The sequence below is a fragment of the Fukomys damarensis genome, unplaced genomic scaffold (assembly GCF_012274545.1).
Source record: "Fukomys damarensis isolate Sample0158 unplaced genomic scaffold, DMR_v1.0_HiC HiC_scaffold_3, whole genome shotgun sequence".
Taxonomy (NCBI): Eukaryota; Metazoa; Chordata; class Mammalia; order Rodentia; family Bathyergidae; genus Fukomys; species Fukomys damarensis.
In genome coordinates this window covers 5,030,780-5,041,420 of record NW_022900915.1, presented here as the reverse complement: position 1 = coordinate 5,041,420, position 10,641 = coordinate 5,030,780, and the positions used below count along the sequence as shown (strand labels likewise).

The following is a 10,641-nucleotide window of genomic DNA, read 5'->3' as shown; positions in this document are numbered from 1 at the left end:
ACCCAGAATTGAAAGCACATGTCACACAGAAAACTTGTAGACAAATGTCACCAGCATTAGTCATAGTAGCCAGTAGACAACCATGACGTCAATGAATAACAAACTGTGGGATTCTCAAACAATGGACCATCATTTGGTGCTGCAAAGTAATGCTTCTCGTGTTACAACATGGATGAACCTTGAAAATGTGCTAATGTCCTGTGCACATAATTCCATTTATATGAAATGTCAAGAATTGACAAATCCACGGAGACAGAAAGCGGATTGCCAGGATTGAGAAACAGGGGGCTGGAGGGGACTTTCAGTGAAAATAGTGCTCTAGAATTTGATGTCAGTGGCTCCAGCAATCCGTGAATACACTAGAAATTATTCAATTATACCCTTCTAAAGGTTAAACTTTATGGTATGCAAAGTATATTTTAATAAAACTTTCGTTAAGAAAATAAAAACAAACAGGAGGAATATGGGGGAGAGGAAATCTGGGCAGCTGGACACAAAAAACATTTTAAAAAGTGTTACTGAAGGATGCCTCTTGGGGCATAGCTAGTATTTTCCAAATTGTTTTTTAATAAAAATGATAATTAACTGCAGAGGAAATTGAAAGAGAGAGATTATAATCCTGATAAAAGGAGTCGGTCCAGATACAAGCTCTTTCTCTTAATAAAAATTAGAGTGAGGTGTTCACATCTTCCTTGTTGATGGACTTAATGCTTAGAACGGGTTTTAATCTGTTCGGGACAGTTTGCAGGAGCCCTTTGTGAGATGAGAGGATGAATTAGATGACCTTTCCTGCTCTTTGCTTTTTTCTCCTTCTCTTGGAGAAATGTTAAACCTCAGCATTCAAGCTGACGCACCACTCCCAGCATGTTAATCTCAGTGAAATGGAAGAGACAATGCTGTTTCTTGAAAAGTTTTATTTGCTGAGTATAGGCAATCGTAAATGCATATTCCTCTTACAACTGTAAAAGTCTTCTCTAAACAATTTGCTTTTAATAAAAATAAAAAGCAACTGGAAGCTGTACTTGTAACTGTTTTACTCATTAATATAAAGAAATTCAAGTTATATGTAGCTATTTCTACGTATGGTATTACTATGAATACAGAAAATGCACTAAGCCTGGTAAGCAATTCTGAAAACTCTGTAGCCTTCTAATTCAGTGTTGTTTGAAAACTGAAATATTCTTTTTGCTCATGTTTACCGAGGACAGAACCATCTCTACTAAGCCTCCCATTGCTTCCCAGTGCTCCCTGTTTTAGGAGAAAATAAATATCCACTTTGGGTCCCCTCAAAACATCTTCCTCACTATGCCCAGGACCCAGATGTCTCTGAAATAAACAGTGGAGAGGCATGACTGGAGCAAGGCAGGCTCTTCTTGGTCTTGTCACCAGATTCAGAACAGATCCTTTCTAACCTTTAATTCTCTGGCCAGGTCACGTAATGCTTTGTTTCATAGCAAAGTCCATGTCAGTACCACTGCTCTTGATTCTAGAGTCCCACACTCAACAGTATTCATTCACTGACTAAACACAGACATTTAAACCTTCCTGTTTTGGGTTAGTAATATAAACTTTCATTTCCAGCATTCTCAAATAAAACATCTTTCATTCAACTCTATGTTTATGGAATAACAGATTGTGTTCCTAGAGCCAGATATTGTTAAAATCTGATTTGTTCATAATATTAACTAAAGGGAACACTTGCCCAGGCCCGACCTCTTCCCCTCCTCAAGAAGAGAGTCTCTTTGTCCCACTAAGCCAGGGCATGGTCGAATTGGCCTTTCTCCAGGCCTTCTAGCCCATCAGCCCAGGTTGAGGTCGGCATGCTCCGATACGGGTCCAGAAGAATCCGGAAGCACCTGACGATGAGGATGCCCAAGAAAATAAACAACAGAATCACAAAAACAAAAGTCGTTTTCTGCTCCAGAGACATGCTAGAATCTGATGACACATTCCCGAGGGGAGCTAAGGGTGAAGGGGTGGGCGGACCTCCGTCCATTGTCCAGGTCTGGCAGAGCATGGGGAATCCTGGTACCCTTTTCCTCCATCATCAGTCCGGTAAGAGCATGGCGACTACAGCCTGGAGAGCTTGAGTTATCTTAAAGGAGAAAAGGGGAAGGAGAGGGAATGATGATCAAATGGCAATTTATTTCCGAGATTGATGGTCATGTTTTTCAGACAAGAGGAATCTGTAAACAAGCTTTTACTTTCTCCAGAGATGCTTTATTTTTTGTAACTATGAAGAAGAATATCTCACTTTTGCATGAAATAACCAGACTGTCCTCAGAATGGCCAGCGGGGCCAGGAGGGATGGGCAGAAAAATGTAAGCATAATACAGAAGATGAGAAAAGGGCAAAGTAATATTGACCTTGAGGTGTGCTGTCAACTTAACATCCAGACCCAGCCTCTCTGCCAAGTCTGCTTTTGGCTTCCTTCAATTATATTGCTCTCACATCACCCTCATGACGGCACCATTGACTGAGCACCACTATGTACCAGGTCCATGGCTAAACTCAACATGTGTTAGCCGTTCTGCTAGAGATGCCAAGGAAGCAGTGACCTATACAGCCGAAGTGCAAAGAAAATCAGGTCCTCAGTATACATACTCTCTCAGGGGCCTTCAGGCTCGAGGCTGGAGGCTCTGGCCTCCATTTTACTGCTAAATGAGGTTGGAACCTTGAAGAGGTCAGGAAGCTGTAAAGCATTGGGAACATCTGCATTATCTCATGTGCAATGGTAATGATGAATGTCTATAAAAAAAAACCCTTTTGAAAGATATACAAAGAAGAAGAGAGAAAGCACAACAAAGCTTTGTTTCACTTAAGACTGGACTAAAGTAACTATAATGCTTCTATTTTTTTTTTCTGACAACTGAGCCAAGGGAGAATGAGGTATCTCAGGCTCCCAAATCATCAAGTTATTGCTGCTTCTCATTTCTTCTTCAAAAACAAAGACAAAGTTCAATACTTGACCCAGGGAAGCACCTAGAAAATTGAGCTAGGGAAAAGGAATTGATCGACTGCATGTTTTTAAAAAGATATTTTTCTTAACAGCGGCTTCCTACCACTTCAAACCATTTGGTAGAGGGAAAGAGAAGAAAAAGACAGCTTATTACCATTTGTATGTTACTGGTGGTGGAAGAATTGAGGCATTTGAATGTTACTGCTTGTTTTGAAGACAAAAGGATATATACAATCTCATTTAAAGGTACAGGTACTGACCTAAATCAACTTAAATCAAATTTGGTAAAGAAAACTATACATATCAGATATTACCATATCAAAACTCATTGTAAATTTGTAAGGAAAAGTATGTGACACAATAGTTACCTATAAAAATTAACATGGATCCAAATAAATTATGCTCAATTAAAGTAAGCATCCAAATATAACCTAAAGTATCAACACAGTATTTCTTCAGTTATGTATAATCGTTGCCTTCAGTGCTCCATTAGCAATCATAACAGTATGTGAGTTGATACTTCAAAGTTTACAAAAATCACAGTTTAAAACAATTTCTAAGAGTAATCACAACTAGTATTTGGTTATTTTTTTGATTTGTTTGTTTTTGGTACTGGGGATCAAACTCAGAAACACAACTAGTATTTGGAAGGAAGGTGTCAACAATTTGAGGCTAACAGGTCATTTTAAAGTCCTGTCACTAATTTTTTTCAGTACTGAGAATTGAATTCAGGGAATTCACACCAAGTTACATACATTCCTCAGCCCTTTTTTATTTTTCATTTTGAGACAAGTTTTCACTAAGTTCCTAAGAAACTTGCTGTCCTCCTGCCTTAGCCTCCCAAAGTGCTGGGATTATAGGCATGATCCACCATATTGAATTTTTTTAAAGGTGTAGAATAGGTGCAAGATTCACCTATGATTCATATTTGTTTTGAAGCAAGATTGGGATGCAATTTAACTGTATCTTTTATCAATAAGATCTTTAAGAATATAGACCGGGTGAGTGGGGCCTAGTTTCTATTTGCTTCTTTTTAAGCACCCCCTCAGCTTTGGGTATTAATTCCCAGTGTAGCTAGGGAGAAGGGAGCAGAAAATGTGGCCACTGCCTCTACTGCAACTTTCTTGGCACAACAGACTAGGGCCATCTGTAGCCACCAAAAATACTCGCACTGGTCTTAATCATTCCAATTATAAACTTCTCCAGTTCTGGCACAAAGGAGAGCTGATGACAGAGGGAGGCAAACCCTGACCGCCCCTGACATGCCCCTCTCTCCTATTCACATCTATAGGACCATGCCCACTTTGACCCTGGCTTTTCTGGCTAGTTTACTAGAATCCCTTTCTGTGTCTGTTTTTCCTCCAGCCCAATCAAGACAAGGTCTCTTCCCACTTTTTCTGGTCTATCCTCAACAGTGCTGATACAAGTATGAGACTCCGGTTTCTCTTCAGATCATATAAACCTTTCACCTTTTACTGATACAAGTATGCAGTTCCAGAAAGCTCTTTCTGAAAGCAATACACAACCCAACAAAGAATGAAGGAAACTCAGAGACCATTAATGGTATAAGTGTACAACACTGGGATTGGGATTTCTGGACCTGTGACATCCAAAGAAAACAGGGAAGAACTGTATAAGGAAGCCCTGGGTCCTGTGAGAATGACCCCCAGGCCACAGCTGGCTGACTTGTGTGCCAGTCCTTTATCCAGTGCCTCCCTTGATGAGAGCCATCCCTACAGCTAGAAACAGCCTCCTGGGCCTCCTCCGTAAAAGGCAAAATACACTTCTCTTCTCCTAGATCAACATGTCAAACTTCCTAGGCTTACCCCAAAGCTCAGGACTGAGAGCCCACCTATCATCCATTTGGGGGCTACAGCGATGACCAACCATCCCAGAAGTCCCAGCTAAGAGATGAACTGCTCCACTTCACACTATCTGACACATCTTCCTTTTCAGTCTTCCTATAAAAGACAGGGGCTCAGCTTCTCCACAGAAATAAAAACATTAAGATGATTTTAAAATGAGTTGTCATTCTACCACCCTTTTCGATTAAAAGGGAAGAGGTGGTAGGGGTGCAGCTCAGTGCTAGAGCACTCACATAGCATGTGCAGAGCCCTGGGTTTGATCCCCTGACCACACATACACACGCAAAGTCAAGAAGTAAACATATGGTTAACTCTCTCTGTAGCCTGACCACACATTTTGAGAGGCCTGATGATTCATATATATTTGTCACCAAGACCTTTTAGAAATAACAAATTGATGACCAAATAGAGATACCGTGGTGTCCATGTTCTTATTAAAATAATTTCTTTGGATCCAATAATCAAAATCCTCTATTAAATTGCAGGATTTTGCAAAACAGAGGGACATATTAGTATCTTAGCAGAAATTTATCTGTGAGGACTGTCCCAGATGGAGAAATTTGGAGGATGGAGAAATTGGCTGACAGAAAGGAAATTGAAAGAGACGGAAAATGCAATTAGAGAAAAGGAGGATCTTTCTGGTAATTGGGGGCCTGCTAGGAAGGATGGGGCAGATATGGGTGCCATACAGGAGGAAAGAAAGATGGTGGATAAAGATGAGAGGCTCAGAAGGTGATTATAAAAGGGTATGGGGATAAAGGGATAGAGAAACCAATACCAACCACTTCACAATTTTGCTTAGGACTGACTGAAGACCCTGGGAGATCCTGCTTGACTTTAAACTTGTAAACAGCTAACAAATAATTCTCAAATTTAGAAATTTAATAATTTTCAAATTTAAGTTGAAGGAAACATCAGATATAAAAGAGGGGAAAAATTGAATCACTTCATTGCCATAATGCAGAAATACACACCTAAATTTTTAAAATGTGTGTCTTAAAGTGCAATGTCCTTTTCTGGTAAAAGATTCTTAGAAAATGTTCATGATTACCTTTAGCTGAATAATGAAATCTTTAGACAGACAGGAAAATCTGGGCTAACAAATTATTTCAGATGATTGGAACATGAGCACCACAGGCCTCCCAGTAACAAATGGCAGTTATTTTAAGCACGAAGAAGAACCAGTTACTCACGGCAGTATTTCAGTCCTGACTGGCTTTTCCCACCACGCAGTAAATCTGTGTCTTCCCTTCGTCAGGTCCTTTTGAGTGTGCTCAGGAAGTAAAGTCTAATTTTAATGCTGGACCAAGAAAATCTTAATGAAAAGATCCCATTAAAAATACTGTAATCCATCCCTTTTCCCAAGGCAAGCTCTCTGGACTCTTCAGTGCTGACAGCCAGCAGTACCTAAAGCCCCCTGTGAGCAGTGAATCCCAGCCATGGCCGTTAGACACTCACCTTAGTGATTTTCAAAGCATTCTCTTCCTTCACCTCCAGGACTTCCTACACCCTTATTCCGATCGTCTGTCCAGTCCAGATCTCGCTACCCCTTCTCCAGCAGCCATCCACTCCAGTGTCCCACTGTGGCCCTGAAGCTCTGGTGTATTTCGGACCACAAAGGAGAACATACAGTGGAATGTTCTAAGATATCAATGGATCCTCTTAAGTTTAAAAAGAAACAAACATAAAATCACATTTGATCTCCACTAAAATCAATGCATTTATAAGAGTAAACACGTATGTGACTGAGTCCTGGGCACTTGGAAATGTTCCCATTTCGCCCACCCCTCGCCCCACTGGACCCCTGGTGTGTCTGAGCATCTCCAGCTTTCCACTCTTAACGTGCTCCTCCACTCTTCCTGCCTGCTCCTTCCACTTCAGGCCCACACCGTGTCTCCTCCTTGGTGGGGTCCTACATCGCTCCTTCTGAGGGATGGGGACCATCCTAGTCTGTCTCCCGACTTCACCTTACTTGGGCAGCAACACGACAGGACAAGTGTCCACATTGTCACCTTCCCCTTATTAAACAATGATCTCCTTCAGAAGTTCTTTGCTCTTCTGGGACCATAGCCTCTTAGAATAGAGTTCAATCAAATCTCTGGTCCCTTGCCGTCCAGGGAACTGAATTCAAAATTAAGGTTCCATCTAACTAGTATAATGAGGGGAAAAAAATATGTCACTTAGCCCAACTGGGATGTCAGATCATTGTGTTAGAAATAGATCTTGTTTCAAAGAATCACAGCTAGTCCAAGCTACAATGACATTTAATAGCCACAGAGTTCATGAATCGAAAAGCCATGAATTATTTAGCTCTTTTAAATTTTCCTTGACTTCAATGCTAATGAGTGGAGTCCAAAACATGATAATCAGTCAGAGGTGAGCAGTTACCCTTCTACTGAAGAGGTCAGTCCTTTCTTAATCTTTCTTTTTTCTTTTTTTGATGGGTGCAGGAAGGCAGCTGCTTAAAACATACTGAATCCTTAATGTCTGACATGCAAACTATAATATCAATATGTACATTTTTCAGGGTATTTTATTTTATTTGCATCTCATTACACAATTTCACAGAAAGGAGAAACACTTTTTCTAAAGAAAATATATCTTAACAAAATGACAGATTTCTTTTCTTCTTTTTAAAGGGTCAGCAACAGAACTGGTTACATGCATCTGGCACGCTGTTCTGGGGAACCCAGACACCAGATTCCACCACCTCATCTTCATGGTGCCCTGTCCTGAAGGGGCTGCAGCGATCCCAGCAGCGTGGGTGCAGCAGTGTGCAACCCACCAGGCACAGTGGGGTCTTGGTAAACAACTGGTAACGAAGGAGTGTGTTCTCTTTCTTCATTTTTGGGCAAAGTGAGAATTGTTTCTTTTTCTTTTCTTTTTTTTTTTTTACAATTCAGCACACAAAGAAAAGAAAATGTATAAATAAATTGCCCCGAATCATAAAAATCAGTTATCAAAAGTATAGCATGCATTTTTACCCCTTAAAGATAGTAAATCCTGAGTTGTCCTCTGGTATGCTAGAATGACTGGAAATTGCTCACCCCTCTTGGTGATTGGCATGCAGGGTACAGTTAAGCAGTGTTGTCTGTATTTTAAGTACTCCTGAACCACATAATTACCATACCTAATTTTTAAACCTTCTGGGCCAGAAACCTAAATACGTGACTTGACATGTTATTAAAAGTGGATATAAAAACAGCCTGCCCACTGAGCAAGGACACTCATGGGCTTGTCCAACTTCAGTTTGCCCTGCAAAGAGACATCCTGTGTACTTTATTTGTATTTACCTGGCACACTGGTGAGACTACTTTGTAGACTAACAAGAAGGGAACTGGCCAGCAAGGTAGGGCTGCATCTGCAGAGACGCAAAGACAAACTCCCCCAAAGCGCTGCTCCGTTTAACCCCGCTTACTACTAGTGCAGCAATACACATCCTGACACTGGGGCTGCACAGAATTGCTCTCCACTTCCTGAGCTAAAGGAAGCCTGTACTGCATTCCTGTTGGCAGAACTGGGGTCTCTCCAGGTCCATCCCACCTTCCTAGACGTGCAAACCTCCCCAGCAACCCTGTATGCATCTCCCCCAACGACTGTGAGCTCTTTTCATAAGCTACCGCGTTAGCTAAATGATCAAATCACCACAAGCAAGGGTTACGCCCTTAGGAATCTTTTGAGAATTCTTCATGTTACCCCAGTGAAGAATAACTTGCTTTTCAGGATGTATATACAAAGATACAAAATGTTTCACACAAATTCAAAGAATTCATGACTGGCCAAGAACTTCGGGTAAAGGTTTCCTGCCTTCTTCTCAGTGCTTCATGCATTTTAAATGTTCCCACCCACTCCCTTTATTTTGGCCTCACATAAACACATGGCAATATCTCTATTTTTCCCCCACATAAAGTCCTATTGTTCTGATATAATAGCCTTGATGCTTCCAAATTCACAGGATGTCTAAGGGTGAATATTATTTTTTTAACTCTCAAAAATTAGACCAAGGCTACTAGAAAGCCCACAAAACATAATTTTTGAAACATGAGAGTGGTCAGCTCTGAATGTCAACAGGCAGTTTCATGGAACAGATCCAGCCTCCACTGCTGCACCAGGAGGTCTGTTCTCTGCTCACCCCTGCAAAGTCAGTCCGTAGACACAACTACCTGGGTTTGGGTGTGAACATTTTCCTTCTAATCTCACCGCTGCTTAGCACCTCTGGGTCACTGGGCAACCTTCCTCTTCAGCCTGAATCCCAACCTCAGCGGTATTTCATCCTTATCTCTACCTTCCTCCTAACACTGCTTGGAGAGTTTTAAAGGGACCAGCAGGGTGAGGGCTGCATGCAGCCCAAATGAGAAGATCAGAGAAGCGCTACTGCGAGGGTACAGGTTAGAAGTGGAGCTGTCCAAAGCAAGGCACCACTAACAAACTGGGGCTTTAAATTCCAAATAATCAACCATACAGATCTCCGCTGTTTTTGTCTCTTCCCTCTTGTGTTTCACAGTGAAAAGACTGCTTGCAGACACCTCGAAAGGCTCAGGCTGCACACTGTTCCTCAGCAAGGAATTGGCAGCACTCTCTTTAAGAGTTGTTACTTCTCGGTCCTTCGTAAACAAATCAAAACATCCTTGTTACCTTTTGGAACCTTAGGTGGTTTAGGTAAAGGGAAAAAGAAAACTGTAGTAGGCAAAAAGCTTCCAAAAATAATTTACTGCAGCTTGGGAAAGGAAAAAAAAAATCCTGTTTTCCTACTTCTTTATCCAGCATCAGTGCCATAAGAAACGCAAGCATGCTTTAAAAATAAAGGCATTATTACATTTTATCCCTTCACGTTAACTTTCCCTGACAGCTGTTTAATTACTTTAACAGCTAGATTTAAATTCAGAACTCTGACCCAAAGACAGCTATGTGATTATTGCCCATGCATCAATTATAAAGTTACAGAAAAACATCTAATTAATTAGCCCATCAAAGATGCAGTTAGGGTCAAGTACCTGGGTCTGGCTGAACAAACACTTGATCCATTTCCTGGTGGAACAGTTACAGGTAGTTAGAAGCCTCTTTCATTTCCATTCTTCCCGACCACGCTGTGGGAAAGCAGTAGGCAGTGGTGGCCGAGAGCTGCTGATGGCACACCCCAGATCTCAAGCTGTTTTTTCAGGCTTAGAAACTTCCCATTAAAACCCCGAGTTAAAGGAGCACCGTCTTCCCACGCGAGGCATCATTAGCGACCAATACAGCTGCCTCTTTGAGGCGAGCCATGATTTCGGTTCTGCCTCAGCAACTCTTCAGAGGATTCTGCTTCAGTGAGTAGAGGCAGTTTCCTAGCAGTGCGTCTGAAATCATCTTCAAGAAAGCATTAACATTCAAAAGGAGTGCCGGGGAAAACATCACTGGGCATTCCCATACCTTTTCAAAATCAAAGCCATAAATCTACCAGTGCTCTGTCTTCTTTATTGATTGTTGACGCTCTTCCTCTTTGAGGATGGCAATTAGCACCCTGCAGTAAGCATTGATGATGGTCTGTGACCATCAAGCCAACTCAGGTCATGGAAAGGCTCGCGGGGAAGGGTGTCACCCCAGCACCCAGGAGGTGAAGAAAGCTAAAGTGACCTTTTTAGAAAAGCAGCATTTATAGGAGGCAAAGAAGAAAGCACATTCTTTTTTTTTAGGCAATTAGCCCTGCAGTAAGCATTGATGATGGTCTGTGACCATCAAGCCAACTCAGGTCATGGAAAGGCTCGCGGGGAAGGGTGTCACCCCAGCACCCAGGAGGTGAAGAAAGCTAAAGTGACCTTTTTAGAAAAGCAGAGCATT

The 10,641-nt window shown here is 41.6% G+C and overlaps 1 protein-coding gene across 4 annotated transcripts; it reads right to left on the bottom strand.

The window, feature by feature from the left end:
- Window positions 1-975: 975 nt before the first annotated feature.
- Window positions 976-10,402, bottom strand: Ctxn3 (cortexin 3). Of its 4 annotated transcripts, XM_033766516.1 has the most exons (4): window positions 9,819-10,402; window positions 6,283-6,485; window positions 6,018-6,124; window positions 976-2,095 (listed from the first exon to the last, which is right to left on the bottom strand). In XM_033766516.1, exon 4 carries the CDS (start codon window positions 2,015-2,017, stop codon window positions 1,751-1,753), a length of 267 nt encoding a protein of 88 aa, XP_033622407.1. In that variant the 5' UTR covers window positions 2,018-2,095; window positions 6,018-6,124; window positions 6,283-6,485; window positions 9,819-10,402; the 3' UTR covers window positions 976-1,750. The 4 variants fall into 4 exon arrangements, with proteins under 4 accessions (XP_033622407.1, XP_010625504.1, XP_010625505.1 ...); XM_010627202.2 differs by lacking the exon at window positions 6,018-6,124; XM_010627203.2 differs by lacking the exon at window positions 6,018-6,124 and having other exon boundaries at window positions 6,283-6,465.
- Window positions 10,403-10,641: the final 239 nt, after the last annotated feature.